Genomic DNA, 24,852 nt, shown 5'->3' with positions numbered 1-24,852 from the left:
GCAGTTTCCAAACCCGCGACCACGTAAATCACTGGGAAATTTGAGATTTCATCCCAACGAAAGCCAGCGGGCCCCGAGGGTAACCGTCGCTTGCCCCTCCGGTCCCGTGGTCTCTGCCCATTTCTTTTTTGCCACCGATCAGTGGAAGCGGCACGACATAGTAGACTCCCCCCCGGGCCTGGGAGTCTCCGAAGGTCACGGGTTCTAATCCCACCCCCGCCACTCGTCTGCTGTGTGGCCTTGGGCGAGTCGCTTCTGCTTCTCCGGGCCTCAGTTCCCTCATCCGTAAAATGGGGATGAAGACGGTGAGCCCTCTGTGGGACAGGGACTAAGTCCGATCCAATGGGCTCGTATCGACCCCCGCGCTTAGTACAGTGCCCGGAGCACAGTAAGCGCTTAACGAATATCACAATTATTATTATTATTATGTGGGTGGGGGGGGGAGGGAAAGGAGAAAACCCTCTCCGCGTCCTGCTCCTTAGCGGGTGGGTTCCCCATTCGACACCTTTCCCGTATTTTCGTCTCGTCTCGGGGAGGAGCCGGATTGGAAAAAAATCTCTTACAGGGAAATATCCTCAACGGCAAATCGGTTTACACAGGGCGTCTAACCTAGGAAGGACGAGGGGGTTGGGGTCTTGGGGCGGGGGGGAGGGGGCGTCTTAAGGAGCAGGCCCCGGTCTCCACCGGCAATTCGGGAAAACCAGGAAAAGCACCAGGTCGAAGCGGTTTTTCCTGAATCGACTCGGCTTCCACCTCGACTTTGTCCGTGTCGACCCGGTTGGAGAGAGCGATTCCCTCGAGCGGACCCTTTCTCGGGGATATTTTTTTTTTGAAAAAGGAAAGAAAACGTTCAGGGCGACCTGTTTATCCCGAGCCTCCGGATTCCCAGGTTTCCCAGGGGGAGGGAAGAGCGGAGAGACGACAGGTCTACCGGCTGCTTAACGGACGAGGGAACTAGTGGAGTTCATTTCTTTGCGCGGCTCCGGTCCCGGAGGCCGAATAACGTTCAGAGGCCGGCCGGGGGCCGGGGGGGAGGCCTCCGGGAGGAGGTGGGGGAAGCATCCTTTCCCTTTCTCCGAAAAGTGACCCTTCACCCCCAGGGCCTTCTCGAAGCGGGAGAAAGTGGGAGGGAAACGGAATTTAGGAAGCTGCGCTTCTAGGGAACGGCAGAGACGGTGATCGGGGAAACTTAGGCCCCAGAATAAGTAAATAGCAACCCCTCTTCCAGCCCTACCTGGGTGAAACCGGGGGGCGTTGAGGGGGGGATCTTTTATTCTAAATTACCCGGGTTGCTTGTCTATCCACCCGAACGCATCTTTGCTGGTGTGGGGGCAGCAGTTCCCACACCCCACGACACACACATCACACACACACGCGTGGCTTTGGGAAAAACAGTGAACTTTTCGGGGGGTCCTCCCGCCCTTCCCCCTCCCCACCTGATCACTGCGGCGTCGACTTTAACTCGGGCAGGCCCGGACTCGGGGACGGCGGGGGTTTGGGAGCCGGCACCCACCTAGTAATAATAACAGTGACAACGGTGGCGTTTGTTAAGCGCTTACACTCTGCCAAGCACTGTTCTAATGGCTCCTTTTGGGGGGGGGCGGGGAAGACCAGAACTGGGTGATCAGGGAGGGGCGGCCTTCCAATTGGCCCGGTTCAAAAACGCGGATTTATATACGCTAGCAATGTAACACACACACACACCCCGCCTCCCCACCACAAAAAAAGAACCGTCCTAAACGCCGCCTAAGAGGACTTTTTCGGCGCCCTTCGCGGCAACCCACGAAAGCTGCCCCCCCCCCCCCGCCGCGGGAGAGCACGGGGGGGGGGCCTGCAGGGTTCACCCCGCCCCCTGCTCTGTGTGTGTGTGTGTGTGCTGGATACCCCCTCTCCTCTTCCCCCACCCCCACAGGTGCCCCAATAGCCCCCCAACACACACACACAGACACACCCCCCAGCCGGTCCTTCCCGGGTCCTCGCCTGGTTCCCGCCCCGGCCCCTCCCTACGTGTGTGTGTCTGTGAATGCTGGATAGCCCCCTCCCCTCTTCCCCCTTCCCACAGGTGCCCCCCAATTGGCCCCCCCCCAACGCACCCAACACCCCCAGCCGGTCCTTCTCGGGTCCTCGCCCAGTTCCCGCCCCTGGCCCTGCCGCGCGTGTGTGTGTGAGAGTGTGTGTGTGTGTGTTGGCTATCCCCCTCCCCTCTTCTCCCACCCCCCACCCCACAGGTGCCCCAATTGGCCTCCCCCTCCCCACCACCACCACCAGCAGCCAGTCCTTCCCGGGTCCTCGCCGGGTTCCCGCCCCTGGCCCCGCCCCAGGCCCGGGGTACATAGGCCCCCTCCTCCTCCTCCTCCTCCTCATCCTCCTCCTCCTCCTCCTCCTCCTCCTCCTCCTCATCCTCCTCCTCCTCTTCTTCTTCCCCGCCCCCTCCCCCGGGGGAGGGGGGTGGGCACCGCCCCGTCCCTGCCTCCGCCGGGGCCGGACCCTGGGAAACGGTTTCTGCGAAGTTGGGGGAAGCGGGGGCGTTGTGGGAGGGGAGGGGAAGGCGGTGGCGACGTGTCCCGCGACCTCGGAGGCTTCAAACGGCCGCAGAGGACAAGCCCAACCCCCCCACCCCTCCCCTCCCCTCCCCTCGCCACCCAAAAAAAAAAAAAAAGAAAGAAACCAACCAACCCCAAAAAACAACCATCGTCATAATAAAGAGTTAAACGAATCCTCCGGCTCCGCCTGGCCGCGGAGCCGGGTCGGAGGGGCGGCGGGGAGCCGGGGCCCTCCTGGGTCCGTGGCCTTCGGGGGAAGACCCTCGGCCGCGGGGCCGGGCGGGGACAGAGACAGGGACAGGGACAGAGACAGCCCGGACCCGCGCCCGTCGGACCCGCACGGCCACCTCGGGGAAGTCGCCCAGGCGCCCAGCAAGGACCGGCCGGGCCACCGGGACTTCTCAGCCCCCTCCCCGGCCCTCCCCGAAGCCCGGGGGGGGCGGGGAAAAGGACTCCGACCCCCCCCCCCCCCCACCGGCCACCTGAAGCTCCGGAGAGAAAGCGGGGGTCCGGCCGGCGGGGAAGGGGGGCTCCCGGCCCGGGCCTATTTCCTGACCGTCTTCGACTCCCGGCCCGCCGCCCCTTCCTCCGCTTTTCGCACCGGGGAGGGGGCGGACGGCGGAGGGGAAACCCAGGCGTCCGAGCCCCGGGACCCCCCGCGGGACCAGCCGGGCGACCCTCCCTCCCGCCCCCAGGCCCGGCTCTCTAACACCGTCCGCTGTTGGGATGCGTATTCCCGTAGATCCCAGCACCAGCCGGCGCTTCACACCTCCCTCCACGGCCTTCCCCTGCGGCGGAAAGATGGGCGAGAACAGCGGGGCGCTCAGCACACAGGCCGCCGCCGCCGCCGCAGGACCGCTGGGAAGGGCCCGGCCCGAGGGGCGCTCCATGGTGGACGTGCTGGCCGACCACCCGGGAGAGCTGGTCAGGACCGACAGCCCCAACTTCCTCTGCTCCGTCCTGCCCTCGCACTGGCGCTGCAACAAGACCCTGCCCGTCGCCTTCAAGGTGAGCGTCATCCACCCGTTCGTCCCGGCCTATTGATTGAGCGCTTGCTGGGGACTGAGCGCCGGGGAGGGGACGGTTGGGCAGCGGAGACGGTCCCTACCCGGCGACGGGCTCCCCTGGGGTGGAGGGCGGGGGCGGCGAAAGGACAAGTAGACGGGCATCGATAGCACCAAAATAGATAAATAGAGATATCTGCACATCGTGAATAAAATAAATAGAACAGGAAGTATGTACAAATAGAGACAAGTGCCGGAGGGGGGCGGGGAAGGGGAGCGGAGGAAAAGGGGGGCCTCGGTCTGGGAAGGCCTCCTGGAGGAGGTGAGCTGTCCGAAGGGCTCCGGAGAGGGGAAGAGAGCTAGTTCGGCGACATCCATTCGGTCCTCGGACCGTAGGATCTGAGCGCTTCGCTCCGTGCGGAGCACTGGACCGAGCGCCCGGAGGGGACGATTCGGCAACAGATGGAGACGGCCCCTACCCAAAGACGGGTCTAGAAGTGGGGAGGGGTGGGGGGGAGACAGGCGACAAAACGAAGCAAAATCAAGGCATCGATAGAATCGATATAAACGGTCCCCCACCCCTGCGGCGACCCGGCCGGGACGGACCTCCGTGGGCACTCCGTGGGCACTCCGTGGGCACTCCGTGGGCACTCGAGCCCCCATTCCCAGAATGGCTCCGGAAAGACAGGGAAGAGGGGGTGGAAGGAGAAGGGCACGGGCAAGGACCGGCTGGGCATCTCTTCGGGGTCCGGCGAGTGGTCACCGCGGGACCCCCGGACCCAAGCTCTGCCCGCCCCGGCCACCTCGGACTCTCCCCTGCCCCTGCCCCTGCCCGGGTACGGGGGGACCCGTCGAGGAAAAGGGGCTCGGGAGGGGGCTCCTCCCAAGCCACCCCAAGTGCCAGGCTGAGATTTAGGAGGCCAAACCCCCCCACCCACCTCCGAGCCCCTCACATCCTCCCCCTCGCCCCTCTCCATCCTTTGCAGGAGTATTTATTTTTTGCGGCGTCGCCCTTTCGATCGGCCTCCCTTTTGCAAAAAGCAGACAGACAAAATGAAAGGTTTTACCTCTCCCCGAGCCCCGGATAAGATGCCACGGCTGGCAGAGCGGCCAGAAAAACCCGGAGCCGAGCTAGGAGGGGCGGACAGAAAACGGTCCCCGGGACCGACCGGGAAAATTTCGGGATAAGGAAAAAAAGGGAGAAAATTCCCCCCGGTTCCCCAGGCCGGGGATGGAAAGGGTAGAGCCACCGCCGGGCGCTGCGAATTTTAATCTCTAGATCATGACTTTTTACTGTCTTTGGGAGATTAAAGGCATCTTTGAAATTAAAAGGAGACAGGATGTTGACAGGAAATCTGGCCTTTTTTAATCAGAACCCCCCCCCCCCAATTTTTCTCCCTTGAAATTTCTTCCATCTGGATTCATATTTCTTGCACGGTGCAGTCACATTGAAATGACTTTGAGTCAGATTCGGATGAGCGCCTCAGATCTCGCCCCCTTTCTGATTCCTTGACTCAAAAATACGACCCGTAACCCTGCCTTAACACAACTTAGTGGTTTTGTTTTTAACAGGACGCGTGGAAAGTTCTCCTTTCTGGGTACCTTTTAAGGCAGAATAACAGGTGCATCCTTTAGCATTTTTGGTTGGTGTTTTAAATCAAATATTATCTATCCTCAAGCTCCAGTTAAAGGTTTCTGGCTTGTAATCTAACCCTCTTCCCCCTCCCGCCCCCCCCCCCCCCAACACACACACTCACACCCAAATCACCGGTATTGGGAAATTTACAGCAAATTACAATTTAGCAGGACACGGTTTTTCAGAAAGTCGCTTTGTAGGTGATCTATTAGATCATTCCTGTCCGTTTAAAACCTGTTCGAGAATCCCCCTGAATGACTGGCAGTCTTATTTATTGCTACCGAACTGAGCTCTTTGCTACAGCTTTATTCCATTTTTGCCAAACCGAACGACCGTTCTGGAGTAGACATTCTCCTATCCATTGCAGGCAGGTGATTTATTTTTTTTGAGGGAGTTCACCCCTCCCTTTGAGCTTTTTTTGACAGATTATTTTTATTTCCTGGGGCTTCGATTCTGTTTTTCGTGCCTACCGGTTTTTAACTGAGCTCTCCTCCTCGGCCGTGTCGAGCTGGAGCGTGTGGGGATGGAAGGGGGATCCCTCAGCATTCCCCGCCCCACCGCCCTTCCCCAACCCCTTCCTAACCCGAACTAAGCCATCTTCTCCACGGCTCCCTGCAGGTGGTGGCCCTGGGAGACGTTCCAGATGGGACCGTGGTGACCGTGATGGCCGGGAATGACGAGAACTACTCGGCCGAGCTGCGGAACGCCTCGGCCGTCATGAAGAATCAAGTGGCCAGGTTTAATGACCTGAGGTTCGTGGGGCGAAGTGGCCGAGGTAGGTGGCGGGGTGTCCGGGCAGGACCCCGGAGACGGGCGCTTGGGCACGGCCGGGAAGGCGGGGGTCCGGAGGAGAATGTGGACAACCCGGGGGCCCCCAAAATGGGAGGGGGCTGGCGTGGCCTCAGCGGGGAGCTTGTCGTGGAAGGTAGACAGGGAAATGGGCTTCCTTCTTGGTGAGGGGAAGTCAGGGCCCAGAGGGGCAAGGAGGCCCAGAAGTGGTGCATTTGGGAGCATTCGGTGAGGGGGAACCAGGCCAGAGAGGGAGGAAGGGAAGACAGGCTAACCAGGCAGCTTCACCTGCGTTTCCTCCCCAGCGTGAGGCACGCAGACCGCATGCCACCGTCGTCCCGATAATAGAGCCGATGATGGGGTGGCCAAAGGAGGGTCTGGGAGGACTTCTCAGGTGACGTTAACTTGGTCCCCGGCTCGGGGGGATCAGGAGACGTGAGCTCCGAGCCCTAGAGGCCGCACGTTTGGTCTGGCGATGGGGCGGATGCTGGAAACGGCTAGGAAATGGTCACGGCATCACCGCGGTGGATTTTGAGCGGAGCATTATGAAACCAGAGTCAGGGGTGGTCGGGGCTCTGCTCCCACCCTCACCCCCCCAACAGACACACACACAAACACACACACACACACACACACACACACACACACACACCCCAAGCAGAGCCGAGATGTGAGGCCTAAACCGGTGGGGACCTGGGCCTAGCCACAGGTGAAGCGGTCTTAGGGTGTTACTGTCAAACCAGCAGCGAGGCTCCTCTGCAGGGAATTACCTTCCCCCCGGGGGCCGACTGGGGCAAGACGATCTGAAACCGAAACCCATTGGAACTGACATTGTTTCGGGTGCTGCGGGTATTAGAATAAAGCTAAAGAAACCTTGAAGGATCATATTCTGGATGAGGCCCGCCAGCTTTTTAAGACCGACATGAAGGAAATGACATTGTACCGTATTATTAGCAGCATTAATTCCCTAAATCGCAGCGAAACCCAGGGCACTTGCCAACTTTCTAAGAAAAGCATTGTGTTCCTGCCCCTTTTGCACTGCCCGTTTATTTTATGTAAACTGCTATGGGATCGGAGCTGCATAGACAGAACTGGACATTTCATCACCCATAACCGCGGCGGATTTCAGGCTTTGGTCCTTTTAAAATGGCCAAACCTGGGCTTTAATTGCCAGCCGGGCAGCATTTTTTACCCTTTAACTATTCAAACGTATACATCCAAATGTCCAACATATTTTGACTTTTCAGCATTAATTAAAACCAGGGCATTATTTGCATGTAATAACTGTTTACTTGTTACTTTTTTATGAAACTGAAATAGTTTACATTCTTTCAGACATTTCCTTTTTCCTGTTGGCCCGTTTTCCGACTTGCAGATTTCTTTAAAACATCGCTCTTAACTGGTTGCAGGTTGATGGATGGAAAATGTTTTCTTTTATGAATTAAGCTTTCATTGCTGTACTCAATTATTCTGTTAGGCTCTTTTTTCATCCTCCTTACACAAATTTCCAAACTGAATGCAACTTAATCTGAGCCCGATTCTTGAAATCATTATTCGCTCCGCTCCAGACGCTCCCCCCGCAACCCCCGTCCACCCCCACCCCCACCCCCGCCCCATTTCATTTGGATACAGCATCGTCCAGTCTCTCTCTCTCTCAGTTGGTCGGCGGTTGGGTCCCTTCCCCTGGCTCAGGACACCCCCCGGCCCCCCGCTGCTGCCCCCCCCCACCCTTCCACCCACAGAAGGAGGTGGGGCCTAGAGACAGTTATTCGGATAATTTGCACCCGGATCCTTCTGATGAAGGAAAAGATGATCGAGCCGAAACCAAAGGAACCGGATGGATAATCCGTCCCCATCTATTTACCTTTGCCAGGAGACAAAAGGGATAGGCCCTTAATAAGGCATCAGCTTGCGGGGGGGGGGGGTCTCTCTCGGCCAGAGGGGGCAAAAGAACAATTCAGGATGTACCAAATACTCCACCTTTCACTTTTTAAATAATTGAATCATTTTGGGGAAGATCCACCAAAGGGATCCAATTTGCCCCTGGCAGCGGCTTAAGCCCGTGTGGGCCCTTAAGGTAGCAAACCGTGCTTCGCGTTTCCATAAATATTTGATGTCTGACGAGTTAAGCCCGCAGAGAAACCCATGGATAATAAATCAGACGAGATAGAATCCGCTCGGAGCGGGTTCTCGGCTGTTTAAGGAGGCCTGGGGAGACACTGACCAAGATCACTGCCCACCCCGGTCGGCCAGACTCTCCCTCAATCAGCCCTGAGCCCGGACGGGCCGCATCTCTGCTCTGAGAAGCAGAGCGGCCTAGTGGGTAGAGCACAGGCCTGGAAGTCAGGAGGACCTAGGTTCTAATCCCCGCTCCACCGCGGGACCTCGCTTGTCTGTTGCGTGACCTCGGGCAAGTCACTTCACTTCTCTGTTGCCTCGGGTACCTCATCTGCAAAATGGGGAGTAAGACCGTGAGCCCCATGTGGGACAGGGACTGTGTCCAACCTGATTAGCTTGTATCTACCCCAGTGGTTAGTAGTGCCTGGAACATAATAAGCGCTTCACAAATACCATTAAAAAAATATATATATATGGGGCCTGGAGTAATTTACACACCGGTCCACAGGACTAGGATGTGATTGGGGAGTTGGGGGGGGGGGGGTGGCGGGGTGGTTGGGGGGAACAGAAAAATGCAAATTGCCTTGTCTGGCTCAAGAGAAGGAGGATGGAGATGAGTCAAGAATAATTTGCACTTCTGAAGTCAGGCGAGGCTCCGGGCCCTTCTCAGCCGTTGTCTAGCTCTCCCTCCCCCCCCAACCACCATCAACCCGCCACTCGCTCCCCCTCTGTGCAGCTGCGGGTGTTGTACCCATTTTACAGATGAGGAAACTCCCAGTTCAGAGAGTGGGGCAGAGAGGAATCTGGGATCGACGCCAACGCCCAGGGCCTCTCTGGGGAACAGATTGCACCGGTGCCTCCTGGTTTCCAGACCCCGGCGTTCTTGGCCCTGACGCGGCAGAGGAGAACAGCAGATGAAAATAGGAAATGGCCGCCGGGTGTGGCGACCACCTCCCCCACCCTCCCGCCCAGGCCAGCTTTTTCTGCCCGCTCGCAGGAGCCCTGCGGGTGGACGGGTCAACCTTCCGGGTGAATCTGTCATCTGGAGGGCTGTCTTGCCCCTTGCTGCCAGTCAGTTGGTCAGTTGTATTTATTAAGCGCTTACTGTGTGCAGGGCACTGTGCTAAGTCCTTGGCAGAGTACAGTAGAACAATATAACTGCCTGAGTCCCACCAGGGTCCCCAGGAGAGGCGACTGACCGGCTCCCCACCAAGGGTGCTCAGACAGGATGGTGAACCGTCCCGGCAAGCCTCCATCCTCGTTGGAGAGGGAGTAGACACGAGGTCGTCCGCACCCCTCCTTTCCTCTGTCCTGGTCCCCCGGCCCCCCTGCGCCCCCCCGGCCTTTGCTCCAGGCTTTCTCTTTAATGGAATTGGTTAAGCACTTACTATGTGCCGGGCGCCGTACTAAGCTCTGGGGTAGATAGAAGCTAATCAGATTGGACACGGTCCATGTCCCTCGTGGGGCTCCCAGTCTTAATCTTCATTTTAGAGATGAGGGAACCGAGGCCCAGAGCAGTGAAGTGACATGCCCGAGGTCCCACAGCAGGCGAGTGGTGGAAGCGGAATTAGAACCCAAGTCCTTCTGACTCCCAGGCCCATGCTCTATCCTCTAGGCCGTGCCGGGCCATCCCTTTCCCGTCCATCTCCTGGCCGAGGAAGTGGGAAGAGTCAAATGCCAACGGCTCGGATTCAGTATTTAAGTAGCATTTTCCACAGGCCGAGCGCACCGCAACCCTGATTTTCTAACTCCCTGCTCTCCACGGGCTTCTCCCTCTGCTCCGCCCAGCTCCTAGCCCGCCACAGGAAGCGGCCCAGCCCTCCAAAACGACTTTACTCTGTAATTGCGGGCCTATCCCTGGCTGATTGTTGCCATTCCACAGGGTAGCCCCTCATGGAGAGCGGGCGAGCAGGCATCCGCTCCGCCGGCCGCACCACCCGCCCCCCATCCCCACCGCCACGCCCGGGAAGAGCCGGGGCTCCCGGCCGTGCCCTGAGATTGCCCGCCGGCTTTCCGGGACCCTGAGTCCAAACGGGCCAAAGGATATAAAAACAAATCCATTTGGGGGCGGAGGGAGGGACCCTTCTGCCAGTCCTCCCCGTCCTCCATCCTGGACCCCCCAGATACTTGGAGGTCCATTTTTTAAACCAGTCAGTTTGGAATGTACATTCCAAGCGCTTAGTACAGTGTTCTGCACATAGTAAGCGCTCAATAAATACTATTGAATGAATGAATGAATGAATTGGGAGAGACAGACAGGCAGACAGACGGGCAGACAGACAGACAGGATCACACAAACCCCAGCGACACCCACGCAGTGAGAGAGAGAGACACACGCATACACTCAGAGGCCGAGGGCTTCGAGTTGGGACCAATCCACGGCCACCCGTGGTGAGCAGTGAGTGGGGAGGGAGAGGGTGCATAGCCCCCATCCCTCCTTTCACTACATGTAGGGGAACGAGGGACCCTCCGGGGGTAGGGCCCCCAGCACCCCCGGCCGCCGCCGCCCGGGCCCCATCGCTTCTCAGCAAGATGGCGGCCTCGAGGGAGAGTGAAGGCGGCGGCAAGAGTGGCAACGGAGGCCCTGGCACTGAACCCCGCGGGCCGACTTGCGGCCGGGCCACCGTCCCCCGCGCCTCGCCCCCGGAGCCACCCTGCCCACGCCTCCCCGCTTCAAACTGGGCTCTCTAGCAACCCACAGTGCGGTGACTCACCCCTCCCGCCCCTTCCCCCCACAGGGGCCTTCACACTCTCTCCACCCTCCCATTGCCAGCTGGCCTCTCCTCTTCCTTCCTCCCCGCCCCGCCACGCCCCGCCAAGGTGCCTTTGAAGGGTGAGGTTCCGTGGGCTCTGGGCTGTGGTCACGGGGCGTCCGTGAGGCGTCCCTCGGGGAGAACCCGAACCCTCAGCCGTCACCCTCGTCCCCACCCTCCAGACTCAGCGCGTGGGAATCGCTCCTGACCGCTGGGGACGGAAGGGAGAGCGAGGCTCCGATTGGACGGCCTGGGGGCGGCCATTTCTGATCGGGAGGGCCCAGGGGGACAAGGGGGTCGAGGAGGGGTCAGACCATAGACCCCTAATGGCGGTGCCTCTTCGTTTTCCCACTGAGGATAATGGTTGTTTTTGTTGAGCGCTTACTCTGTGCCTAACACTGTACTGGACGCTGGGGTAGATATAAGACAATCCGATTGGACATAATTCCCGTCCCGTATGGGGCTCACAGTCTAAGGGGGAAGGAGACCGGGTCTTTACATATGAGGAAACCGAGACACGGAGAAGCGGAGTGACCTGTCCAAGGTCACACAGCAAGCAAGTGGCGGAGCCGGGATCGGAACACCGGTCGTCCGACTTCCAGGCCTGAACTCTCTCCATTAGATTACGGTGCTTCTCCAACACCCTCTACTGTGGGAAAAATTCTACCCTCAAACCGTGTGCCTCCAAATATCGGGCATGCTTCTGGCCTGCCATGACAGCACCCCGATTTCACGGTAACAGGGGAAACACACCCTGGATGTGAACACGAGGGTGGTGTCAGGACATGCATGACTTACAGGGTGCAAATTTAGAGGGTGCCGCTTATATTGGGTGGGGGTGTGTCATACCCAGTTAAATGTGGTGATCCCAACCGTGCTCTTAGGAATTTCTCCTCATGCCTCTCGCTGCAATTTCCTGTCAGATGGTGGCTACCTACACTTGGTACGAGGGCAAGAGAGGGAGCCGGTTCTGTGTCCGGCTCTGGTCCTCAAGGGTGGTCACGGGGCCTGGCTGGGAGACCGGAGCCCTTGAGGGACCTGGCCCCGGGGCGGGGGGCACCAGGGACGGAGCTGGGAACCTCTCTGAGAAAATGGCCCTTGGTCGGGAGTTAGGAGGATGCCACACAGTCCTCCCTGGAGGCTCCTCGGGTCCCTTTGCCTCACTGTGGGGGCTGGAGACAGATCTGCCCCCTCTCCACCACTCCTCTACCCAGCAGAAATCGGGAGGGGGCCCGGGCTAAGTAATAATAATTGTGGCATTTGTAAAGCGCTTACTACGTGCCAGGTGCTAAGCATCGGAGTGAATACAGCCAAATCGGGTTGGACACAGCCCCTGTCCCTTAAGGGGTTCACGGTTTCAATCCCCATTTTACAGATGAGGTAACTGAGGCCCAGAGAAGTGAAGTGAGCGGCCCGGGGTCACAGAGCAGACAAATGGAAGAGCCGTGATTAGAACCCGTGACCTTCTGACTCCCAGGCCCATGCTCTATCCGCTACGCCATGGTAGAGCAGGCCGCACTGGAGAGGGGGGCTCGCCGTGGGGAGGGCCGGCCCGGTCCCGGGCAATGAGTCCCCCTGCAGCCAACTGGGGCTGATGGGTCTGAGGCCATCTCTGGCCGCTCACTGTGGGGGTCTGAGTCCCTCCGTGGGGTTCGAGGCTGCGTCGGGAGGTGGTTAGTGCTCTGCACGCAGTAAGCGCTCAATTAATATGATTGACTGATCGATTGACTGCAGGCTGATAGGGGCCACTCAGGAACTACTGACCGACTCAGAAGCCCCGTCCGTCTCCCGTCGGGGCTGGTGGTCTGCTGCCGAGCTCCAGCGGACACCCGCACGCATACGTGCACACGTACATGCCTAGCAACACACAGCCCCCCATGTGTATGCACACGTATACACACTTGTACGTGCACACCCCCACGAGGAAGCCATTTCCACCCAGACACCCTTAGCTCCCCCTCCCCACCCCCAGTCTGGCCTACGGGACCTCGCTCCCCACTTTCATTCATTCAATCATATTTAATGAATGCTTACAGTGTGCAGAACACCGTACTAAGCGCTTGAGAGTATTATACAATAAACAGACACATTCCCTGCCCGCAACAAGCTCACAGTCTAGCCGGCAGCCGCCGCTCCTCCAACTCCAGTCCCCCCTCCGCCCACTTCTGTGACTCTTGCCACCAGTCCCAGGGTGGCACAGGAATGGGACCCACGAGGGAGAGGGCAAGGGTATACCCTAGAGGGGGTCTGGTGGGCACAAAGAGGCTGAGACCTGGAACGTGTCTGGGGCCGACCGGAGTGGCGACGGGGTGACACCGCCAGCTGGCTCCGGCGTTCTCAGAGGTCGCCCAGCCAGGCCCAGGGGAGCCTCCTCCCCCTCAGCCCTCGCCTCGCGAGCAAGAGAGACCCCCTTAACCCTCCCCGAACCCGTCACTGATCCCCATCTCCTCCTCTTGCTCTCGCCTCTAGGAAAAAGTTTCACCCTGACCATCACCGTGTTCACCAACCCCACTCAGGTCGCCACCTACCACCGGGCCATCAAAGTGACCGTCGACGGACCCCGGGAGCCAAGAAGTAAGTGGAGTTCTGCTGAGGGGGGCGGGGGTAGCCAATAAGATGTCCCGGTAGGGCTTCCTAGGCCTGGTTCGAGAATGTTCGGCCGGCTCGAGGGTGGGGAGTCGTAATGGCCTCTCTGCTCCTGCTGTGCTTTGTGACCTCTGGCAAATCTCTTACCTTCTCTGGGCCCTGCAGTGCTCAGCGGCAGGGCGGGGTGCACCGGAAGCAGCTCTGCGGCCTGAGGGGATCTGAACTTGCCAGGGGGACTTGATGAGGTGACCCTGTGTCGAGGCGAAGGGGAAAACAGGGTCGGCTTCCCCGTGGCTGAGCCTGGTTGTGCGGGGTTGGGCCACCTGAGGAGGAGGAGAAGAGAGTGGTTCGTGCTGGATCCGAAGCTGCTGATTTGCATCAGCCGAGGAAGTCCTCTGTGATGGAAAAAAAAGCTTAAAATACAGAGAAACCCACCGAAGAGGTCTTGCTTTCCACCACTCTCTTCGTTTCCTCCGCAGGTGGTCTCGGCCGCTGTTCCTCAGAGGGGTCGGAGGGCAGCAGAGGTGGCACAGAAGCCAAAGCAGCCGGGGGAGGGGCAGTGGGCATGGCCTCCCGCCTTAATTTCTTCCTGGGGACCCATTAATGTTGCCCCTGCTCTAAGGCACCCCTCTGCCACCAGCCCTTTTCACTCTCCGACCCCCTCCGAATCGGAAAGCGCGCCGTGCTGTCTAACCCAAACCCCACGTGCTGCAAGTGACCCTTTTGCCTTCCCGTAAGGGCCGAGAGCCCTCTAAGGATCTGGCTGGGAAGGGAGGTTAATGAAGGATGGCGGGGAAGGGGATTGAGAAGGAACAGATTTATTTTGTTAGTAATGAAACATGAAATACGTGATGCAAGATACGTTTTTGACTCCTCCGTTTGCCGGGCCTGTCACCGTTTGCAAACACCGGAAAATGACTCAAACAGATGGCCCTCGGCTACTGCCCCTGAGCCACGTCGGCACCGGGGTCCCGTGCCCCCCGGCCGCCTCCCGCTTCCCCGTCTCCCCCGGAGAAGCGGCCTCTGCCGAGGGCCAGGGTCGGGGGAGAGGAGTGACAGGGCTCCCCCAGCCCCACGGCGGGGCAGAAGAAAAAGTCGCCCCTGTGGGGAGCCCTGTCCCAAGGCCAAGGAGTGGTGAAGAATAATTATATTGTACTCTCCCAAGCGCTTGGTACACAGTAAGCACTCAATGAATACGATTGACTGAATGAACGAATGAATAAGAATAACTGTGGTAACTGTTAAACACTTACTATGTGCCAGACGCTGTACTAAGCGCTGGAGTGGATACAGGTAAATCGGGTTGGACACAGTCCCTGTCCTGCATGGAGCCCACAGTCTTGATCCTCATTTTACAGATGAGGGCACTGAGGCACCGAGAAGTTAAGTGATTTGCCCGAGCCCACATGGGCGACCTCGCTCCTTCCAGCTCATTTGTTTCAGATAACCGGAGTCCTCACGGACTCTGGCCCCACGGGAGTCTCGCCACCTGGGGTTTCGAACCGGCCCCGTTGCCTGGGCATTCCCAGGGGGAGAGAGCCCGAGGGTCCCGTGGCAGACAGGCTGATGGGAGCGTTATTGACAGGCTCCAATCGATGGGGGAGATCTGTGAGATGCTGAGGGGCGCCTCCCCTCTGGAAGGACTCTGGGAAGGTGGAGAAGAAACAGAGAGAGGTAAACCTTGTGCTTGTGTTAGGGGCAGAGATCTGGCGCTCTCAAGTACCCCACAGTAGCTAACACCAAAATTCTTAGAATCACAGGGGAAACCCCTAAATCTTTCTAGTGATGGTTCAGTGGAGTGGATGGGGGAGGAAGGAGGAGGACAGGGAGGGAGGGAAGGGGGAGATCACCATGACAGAAGCAGAAAAGGCCCAAAGCAGAGACGCTTAGGTGAGCCGTCTTCTCGGACGCTCAGCTGCGATAGTCTAACAGCCCCCCTTTCATCAGGCTTCCCAACTCTAGGGAGGTTCCCTTCCCTGCTCTCCCCTCGGGCCTTTCTGCTCCCTTTAAAAACCGAGGTTGCTACCCCAAGATAGAGAACTATCTCTCTGGGGAGCCCTAGGCATTTAAATCTACTCTTTTGTATTATACTCTCCCAGTCAATCAATCGGTGGTATTTACTGAGCACTTTGTGCAGAGCACCACACCGTACGGTTCAATGGAGTCGATAGATATCTCCCCTGCCCACGCGGAGCTTACGGTCTAGAGGAGGAGGCAGACATTAAAATAAATTAAGACTATGTACCTAAATGCTGTGGGGCTGAGGGCGGGGTGAATGCCTAGTGCCCAAAAGGTACAGTTCCGAGTTCATAGACGGCGCAGAAGGGAGAGGAAGCGGGGGACAAGAGGGCTTGATCAGGGAAGACCTGTTGGAGGAGATGTGATTTTAATAAGGCTTTGAAGGTGGGGAGAGTGGTGGTCCGACCTATTTGGCGGGGGAGGGAGTTTAAGGCCAGAGGGAGGATGTGGGAACGGGTTCGGCGGCGAGATAGACGAAATCAGGGCACCATGAGCAGGTTGGTGCCGGAGGAGTGCAGTGTGCAAGCCAGGCTAGAGTAGGAGATCAGTGGGTAAGATAGGAGGGGGTGAGCTGATTGAGATTTTTTTTTTTAATGATATTGGTTAAACACTTACTATATGCCAGGCACAGTTCTAAGCGCTAGGGTAAATGCAAGATAATCAGGTTGGACAGAATCCATGTCCCACAAGGGGCGCACAGCCTTAATCACCATTTTCCAGATGAGGTAACTGAGGCACAAAGAAGTTAAGTGACTCACCCAAGGTCCCACAGCAAATGGCAGAAGAGGGTTTAGAACCCAGGTCCTCCTGACTCCCAGGTCTGTGCTCTATCCATTAGGCCATGCTGCTTCTCTATTGAGTCCTTTAAAGCCGATGATAAGGAGTTTCTGGTTTTCATGGAGATGGATGGGCAACTACTGGAGGTTCACTATTATTACTGTTATTATTATTATTATTGTACTTGTTAAGCACTTACTACGTGCAGAGCACTGTTCTAAACTCTAAAAGAATCAAGTTAATCAGATTGGATACAGTCCCTGTCTCACATGGGGCTCACACTCTTATCCAGAAGCGGCGTGGCTTAGTGGCAAAAGTGCAGGCTTGGGAGTCAGAGGACGTGGGTTCTAATCCTGGCTCTGCCGCTTGTCTGCCCTGTGACCCTGGGCAAGTCACTTAACTTATCTGTGCCTCAGTTACCTCATCTGTAAAATGAGGATTAAGAGTTTAAGACCCCTGTGGGACAACCTGATTACCTTGTAACTACCCCAGTGCTTAGAACAGTCCTTGGCACATAATAAGCACTTACTTGCTTTGATGACTGTCTCCCCTCTTCCAGACTGTGAGCCCCTTGTGGGAGGGTTGGGATCAATTTGCTGCTGAACTGTACTTCCCAAGTGCTTAATACAGTGCTCTGCACACAGTAAGCGCTCAATAAATACAACTGAATGAATGAACAAATACCATCATCATTATTATTATTATCCCCATTTTACCAATGAGGTAACTGAGAAGTTAAGTGACTTGCCCAAGGTCACACAGCGGACATGTGGCAGAGCCAGGATTAGAACCCAGGTCCTTCTGACTCCCAGGCCCGGGCCCTAGCCACTAAGCCACGCTGCTGGTCTATTGAGGAGTGCTCTGCACGTAGTAAGCGCTCGATAAATACCATCGATTGACTGATGGATCGGTTCAGGGAGCTCCCACAGTCAGCAGCCAGAGCAAATAGCGTTTTCACACATGCAGGCTTAGGCCAGTGCTCTGCGCTAAGTAAGCGCTTGGTAAATGCCATGGATAACCATGATGGTACTTGCTAAGCGCTTGCTAGGTGTCAAGCGTTTATGACGATGACGATGTGATGATGTGGGCCAGTAATGGAGACCACCAATCCTGAGGCTCCTCCACAGGGGCCGGAGGCTGGAGACCAGCGGGAGCCGGGCGAGGCTGCTAGAAGCAGCAACCGTCTGGGGCGGATTATGTGAGGGACCATTTTTCACTCCGACACGTTGACGTTCTAAACAGATTGCATGTCGGGCCCTGAGTGTTGACACGCTTGTACAAACAGGAAGTCATAAACGACTTGAACTTCCGGTGGAATTTCCTTGAGCCGTTCTTTATTTCGACAACGCCGGCCTCTGAAAGTGACGGCCCCCCGGGCGGAAGGCCCTCTAGATCCCGGTTCCACTAGGGAAGGCCTAGACGGAGCTGAATCTTGCAGGGTAAAAGGAGGAATCTCTTCTCTCTAACAAGCCTGTCGGGTTCCGGACTCTTGAATGTTCCTCCCCGGCAGAGCGGAGGGAGGGAATGTCTCCGGACAGAAAGTCCAGGAGCTGCCTGGCTTCCGGAGAAGCAGCACGTCAAAGTAGATAGAGCAAGGGCCTGAAAGTCAGTAGGTCATGAGTTCTAATCCCTCCTCCGCCACTTGTCTGCTGGGTGACCTTGGGCAAGTCATTTAAGTTCTCTGTGCCTCAGTTCCCTCATCTGTAAAATGGGAATTGAGACCGTGAGCCCCGTGTGGGACAGGGACCGTGAGCAACCTGACTTGCTTGTATCCACCCCGGGGCCTAGTACGGTGCCCGGCACGTAGTAAGAGCTTAACAAATACCATATAATTTCCGGAAGGCTGGAGAGCGGGGCCTGGGAGCCCGGAAACTGGGAGAGCCCTAGGCCACCGTGCCTATCTGAGAGCCCGTGCGAGTGTTGGGTTCAGGTGCGAGCAGGTAGTAGGGGAGGGGGTCCTCCACTAAAAGATCCTCGTGGGCAGGGATGTCCTCTCTCCGCTTTATAATAACTGTGGTATTTGTTAAGCACTTACTATGTACCAGGCTCTGTACTAAGCACTGGGGCAGATACAAGGCGACTGGGTCGGACACGGTCCCTGTCCCACATGAGGTTCACCGTCTCGATCCCCATTTTCCAGATGAAGGAACTGAGGCCCAGAGAAGCAAAGTGATTTGCCCAAGGTAGCGATAATAATTCATAATTATGGTATTTGTTATGCACTTACTAAGTGCCAAGCACTGTTCTAAGCACTGGGGTAGATACAGGTTAATCAAGCTGGACACAGTCCCTGTCCCACAAGGGGCTCAAACTCTTTACCCCCATTTTATAGATGAGGTGACTGAGGCCCAGAGAGGTGAAGTGACTTGCCCAAGTCACAGTGGCGGAGCAGGAATTAGAACCCAGGTCCTTCTGACTCCCAGGCCCGTGCTCTATCCACTAGGCCATGCTGCTGCTTTATTCTGTTGAACTCTCCTAGGTGCTAAAAGACTGCTCTCTGGCTTCGGAGCCCCCTGGCTACCCACCCCCCCCAGGACACTAGCCCAGCACACCTCCTCCCTCCCTCCCTGAATCGTTTTTTCTATGGTATTTGTTAAGCGCATACTATGTCCTAGGCACTGTACGAAGCACTGGGGTAGCAAATCAGATGGGACACAGTCCCACAAGGGGCACACAGTCTTAATCTCTATTTTACAGCTAAAGTAACCGAGGCAGTCCGGCAGCCGACAAGTGCCGGAGCCGGGATCAGAACCCAGGTCCCTCCGTCCCCCAGGTCCACGCTCCATCCACCAGGCCACAAGGCCTCTCACTTTCTTCCATCCCTCCCTTCCTCCCTCCCTCAATGCCCAGGCTGGACCTCCCCACCGAGGCCGACCTGAACCAGACTCCACCTTTCCCCCCTCGCTCCGCCCCTCTCCAATCTGCCCATAGTTCGAGGCAACCACTTCCAAAGGCCTCGTGGTCAGAGCCCAGGCCTGAAAATCCAGGCTGGCAGCTTCTCTCCCCAACTGCCTGAGCCACTTCCCTGCCTCCAGAGAGCAGCAGGGCAGGGCTGGGCTGGGCTGGGCTGGGCTGGAGTTGTGGCTGGGAATGCTTTGAGATCCAGGATTATCGCTAAGGAAACACCTTTTTGCTCCCAGGGGTCCACGTGCACGGATCAGGCAAATCACCCACCAGCAACCCTGTCTCGGGGCCCGGAGGCACCCGGTGCCAATGGGAGAGTGTGCCCAGGATGCTGGGCGGGCAGTCGGTCGGTCATATTTATTGAGCACTCACGATGTACAGAGCACTGTACTAAGTGCTTGGGAGACGACAAAATAACAATAAACAGACATGTTCTCTGCCCACAATGAGCTTATGATCTAAAGAGGGAGCCAGACATTAATACAAATAAATAAATTACAGATATGTACATAGGTGCTGTGGGGCTGGGAGGAGGAAGAATAAAGGGAGCAAGTCAGGGCGAAGCAGAAGGGAGTGGGAGAAGAAGAAAGGGGGGTTAGTCAGGGAAGGCCTCTTGGAGGAGGAGTACCTTCCATAAGGCTTTGAAGGGGAGGATAGGTAATTGTCTGTCGGATTTGGGGAGGGAGGGCATTCCATGTGAGAGGCAGGACTTGGGCAAGAGGTCGGTGACAATATAGATGAGATCGATGTACAGTGAGAAGGTTGGCATTAGAGGAGTGAAGTGGGCGGGTTGGATTGTAATAGGAGAGTAGCAACGTGAGGTAGGAGGGGTGAGGTGATTGAGTCGGGCTCCTGTTCTGAGAACGGCCCCAAAGTCTGGAATCGCTCCACCTTCCCCCCGACCAGCCTCTGTAGGAGCTCCGTTGGAACCCGCTGGCTTTGCCCCCGACGGGCCTGGTGGGTTTGGCCATCACCTGTGGCATTTTAACATGGAAATGTTTGTTTCCCTTCAGCCCCTTCTGCATCTCCCCGATTTGCTTCTGTTATTCACCGTCCCCTCAGCCCACAGCCCCTATGTCCACATCCGTCATTTATTCATTTCTATTAATATCTGTCTCCCCCTCTAGGCTGTAAGCTCATCGCGGGCAGTCAGTCAATCAGTCGTAATTGAGCACTTTACCGTGTGCAGAAAACTGTACTAAGGGCTTGGTAGAAGACAATATTACAATATAACAGGCACATTCCCTGCCCACAGTGAGTTTAATAATAATAATAATGTTGGTATTTGTTAAGCGCTTACTATGTGCAGAGCACTGTTCTAAGCGCTGGGGTAAACACAGGGGAATCAGGTTGTCCCACGTGGGGCTCACAGTCTTCATCCCCATTTTACAGATGAGGGAACTGAGGCACAGAGAAGTGAAGTGACTTGCCCACAGTCACACAGCTGACAAGTGGCAGAGCTGGGATTCGAACTCATGAGCCCTGACTCCAAAGCCCGTGCTCTTTCCACTGCACCACGCTGCTTCTCTACAGTTCACAGTCTAGAGGAATATGTCTACCAACTCTCTTGTATTGGGTTCTCCCAAGCATTGGGCACAGTGCTATGCACGCAGGAAGCGCTCAATAAATATAATTGATTGATTGAATCAGCCATCACCATAAGGGCAGCCCTGCCCCTCTTCCCAGGGCCGTCCTTCAGCAGGTTGGAGGGGGTGGTGGTCTAAAAGTGAATCTATCCCCTTGCCTCCGGGCACCTCGGTATTTACCCACTTGGCTACTTTTGGCCCTTCCTGGGTCTAACACCTGGTTGGTTTGGACTCCATTCTGGGCATCCTACTTAGACTGGGGCCCATTGAGGGATGGGGACTGTACCCAACCTGATTATCTCGATCTACCTCAATGCTTAGTACGGTGCTTGGCACACAGTAAATGCTTAGCAAATACCAAAAAAAAAAAAAGAGGGAGAGAGAGAAATAGGAATGGGGAGACTTCAGAAAGTCGGCAGAAAGGCTTCCTGGACCTATTTTTGGAAGAAGTGGGATAGCATGGAAGGGGCCCAGGGAGCAGGCGGCGGAGAGCCAGGCCAGATTGTACTAGGGAGGGAGGCAGAGACACACTAGAAGGAGGAAGCAGCTTGATATTGGTTTTCCACTGTGTGGTGGTCTCGTTGCTGTCTTTTCTCTCCTCGACCACACCAGGTAAACTCTGCCAACAGGCCTCTTGGCCCTTTCCAGTTCACGTCTGGAATCAATCAATCAATCAATCATATGTATTGAGTGCTTATTGTGTGCAGAGCGCCGGACTAAGCGCTTGAGAGAGTACAACATAGAGTTGGTTGGCACATTCCCTGCCCACGAGTTTACAGTCTAGTGGGGAAGACAGATTAATATAAATCAGTAAATTATGGATATGCATTGAAGTGCTGTGGGGTTTAGGGAAGGGTGAATAAGGGGAGCAAATCCAAATGCAAGGGTGAAGCAGAAGGGAGTGGGTGAAGAGGAAATGAGAGCTTAGACAAGGAAGGCCTCTTGGAAGAGATGTGCCTTCAATAAAGCTTTGAAGGTGGGTCCCAGGACTGAGCCCCTGCGGGTGATGAGAGCGATTCTTGTAATGGAAAGCCTCTCCTTCCCCATAGCCCCCGCATCCCGGCTGGGCTGCCGTAGGGAAAATGTTTTTGACCCGCTCCGAGGTGGGGTGCGCGGACCGTCCTGTATTGCCGAGCGATGAGCCGGACAGGCGTGAAGGGGCCGGATTCTGTGTCCAGAGAGGGTCGAGGTCCCAGGTCCTAATCTGACTTGAGTCTCCAGGGGGCCCTGCCCCTGGGGCATCAGCAGACAGGATTCAGGATCCTTGGGTGGAAAGCTCAAGACCCCGAGTGGCTGTTCCCCTCCCCCACTGTCACCCCCATCACCAGCGTTGTGATTCAGGGGACACTGATTTGTGTAGGACACCCAGGTCTCCTCTGCCAGTGCCTTGCCGGGGGGCGGGGGTCTCGCCTTTACTCCCCCTCCCCTGCCGGGCCGCATCTTTGGAAGAGTGGTTACCGGTGAGGAGGAGAGGATGGCAGCAGCCATCTCCCAACCGCCCTCAGTTTCACAGCTCCCCTTTACTGGCCACCTCCCAGTTGTCGGTGCCAGGCGGCTGAGCATAGGGCTCTCCCTCTATTGCCACCGTCTCCTCTGATCATTTTCACTGGGCGCGGTGCCCGCTGCTCCACGGAGGTGGCACCACAGTAGGACAGACCCAGTTGTGCCCCTCAACCTCTGCCATTTCTGCTCCCCGCCATTAGAGTGGGGCCCAGGGGTTTCCCGAGGGGTATGTGGGCCTGGGGTGTTGGCAGGTGGTTAGGGAGGATTTGGAATTGAAAGGAAAAAGCTAGAGGAAGCCCAGGATGGGTCATGGGGCGGACAGCCAGCACAGCAGCCAGAGCTGCCACCAGCAGCCTCCCTTGGTCAGCTTTGAGAGATGGAGGTGAGCGGAATTCCCTGATCCAAGGTGGCTGGCACCTCCCGTCTCCCAGCCCTCCGTTCCTGGGAGACTTGAGTCAGAGGCACCAAATGAAGGCTTCTCTCCCTGACCCCTCAAGCTTTCGCTCTCCGATCCGAGGCCAGGCCCTGACTCACTCCTGCCCTTCCTGTCCCGCAATGGTGCCCCTCACCCTTTGGGACCTTATGACTCCACCTCCCTGGGCTCTCTGGCTCTGGTGGGCTCGAGCTGGGGACCCCCAGGGTCAAGGAGATGCAGCGTGAAGCAGCGTGGCACAGTGGAAAGAGCACGGGCTTTGGAGTCAGGGCTCATGAGTTCAAATCCCAGCTCTGCCACTTGTCAGCTGTGTGACTGTGGGCAAGTCACTTCACTTCTCTGTGCCTCAGTTCCCTCATCTGTAAAATGGGGATTAAGACTGTGAGCCCCACGTGGGACAACCTGATTCCCCTGTGTCTACCCCAGTGCTTAGAACAGTGCTCTGCACATAGTAAGCGCTTAACAAATACCAACATTATTATTAAGGAGATCATGCCACTCCCAAAACCAAAGGAGTGAAAAACTTTTATCCCAAGGTGGGCAGAGGCTGAAATTCAAATCTGGGTCACTGTGGGCCAGGGTCCCCGGGGTCGGGGGTGGTCATCCCGCAGCCTCGTGGGGGTTTTCCTACCCGTCTCCTCATGGGCCTTCCCCAGGGCCTGCAATACTAATAGAGGGAGCTTCCAGGAGCTTCCGGTCCTGAAATCATCTCCCCCATCAGGACTTCTCCACTCTGCCCCAAACCTCGGCTCTGGGGATTTTTGGGGCACTGGATACTGGGCCCCCGCAGTGTTTGTATGGGGGCGGGAGGGAGTCCAGGCACCAAAGTTTTCTGGGAACTCGGACCTCAGGCATCCACCCCACCCGCCGGCCTCCACCGGCCTCTGCTGGGATAGCCAGTTGTTGTAGTGTTAGTAACACTCTACTAAGTGCTAAAGAAATACAGAATAATGAGGTGACATGTTTCCTGTCCACAGGGAGGAAACGGGGGAGACAAAACATAAAAATATTTACAACTAGAGAGATCAAAAATAAATTCAGCTGACATATATATATATATATATGAGCGCAAAGGACGGTATAAATAAGTTAACAAGTGCTAGAGTCAGCCAAATAGTAATAATTATAGCAGCATTTGCTAAACACTTACTATGTGCCAAGCACTATTCTAAGAGCTTGGGTGGGTATGAGATCATCAAGTCCCACATGGGGCTCACAGTCTAAGTAGGAGGGAGAACTGCTGAAGGGATGATATGGCTCAGGGTGCTGAAAGATTAACGGGGGAAACCTTGGAGGAGGAGGTGGGATTTGCTCATTGTGGGCAGGAATGTGTCTGTTGTTATAGTGTGCTCTCTCAAGCGCTTAGTACAATGTTTTACACACAGTAAACACTCAGTAAATACGATTGAATGAATTTGGGCTAGGATTTAACTGTGGGGAGAACTGTAGTCAGGGGAGGAGGGAAGGAAGGAGAGTGTCCCAAACCCCGGGAATAGAGTGAGCGAGGGGTCTGAGGGCAGAGAGTGGAGAGCGTCCCGTTTTCAGTGGCCTAATCCCAGTCGGGCCTGGATGTGGACAGGAGGCCCTTTGGCGCTGGGTATTTGTACTTTCAGCCCCCGGCCCTCCTCTGCCACCCAGACCCGTGTACACGGGGACCTGGGAAAGGAAAGTGGGGACCGGTGGGGTCAGGAGCCCCCCACAGAAAGCGCTCAATAAATACGATTGATTGATTGACCGACTGATTGGCTGCCCACCCTAGGCTAGGCCGCATTCCGAGGACGTTACCTGACGTGCATGACATCATCTGATGTAGCTGCATATGACCCGGTGGTGGGAAGTGGGGCTTCACACATGGAGGTCTTCTCTGGCTGAGAGGTGCAACTGGGGAAGCCGCCGACCCCAGGCCCACCTGAGGGAGGACGCTAAGATGCCCATATTCCCCGCCCTCACCTGCATTCCCTGTCACCCCACTTTAAATTCATTCATTCGGTCGTATTTATTGAGCACTTACTGCGTGCCAAACACTGTACTAACTGCTTGGGAGAGTACAAGAGTAAACTGTTGTTACTTTGTATGGTGGACAATCACCTCAAACCTCCGCCTTTCATGCCTTATCTCCCATTGCAGCCTCCCCAGGCCGGGGTGGGCAATTAACTCATTAGTTACCCAAAGCTATGCCTCTGCGAAGTGGATCTGGGGGG

General features: G+C 56.5%; 1 protein-coding gene across 1 annotated transcript in view; it reads left to right on the top strand.

The window, feature by feature from the left end:
* RUNX3 (RUNX family transcription factor 3) overlaps nt 1–24,852 on the top strand; it is a 96,366-nt gene that overhangs the window by 53,301 nt on the left and 18,213 nt on the right. The window contains exons 3-5 of the mRNA XM_029080214.2: nt 3,286–3,551; nt 5,802–5,958; nt 13,313–13,417. Coding sequence (XP_028936047.1) covers nt 3,286–3,551; nt 5,802–5,958; nt 13,313–13,417 — 528 coding nt within the window. The remainder of the gene's footprint in view (nt 1–3,285; nt 3,552–5,801; nt 5,959–13,312; nt 13,418–24,852) is intronic.

This window comes from Ornithorhynchus anatinus, chromosome 16, assembly GCF_004115215.2.
Source record: "Ornithorhynchus anatinus isolate Pmale09 chromosome 16, mOrnAna1.pri.v4, whole genome shotgun sequence".
In the NCBI taxonomy this organism is placed as follows: Eukaryota; Metazoa; Chordata; class Mammalia; order Monotremata; family Ornithorhynchidae; genus Ornithorhynchus; species Ornithorhynchus anatinus.
Note: the sequence above shows the minus strand (reverse complement) of the source record. Positions and strands in the feature narration are given on the sequence as shown.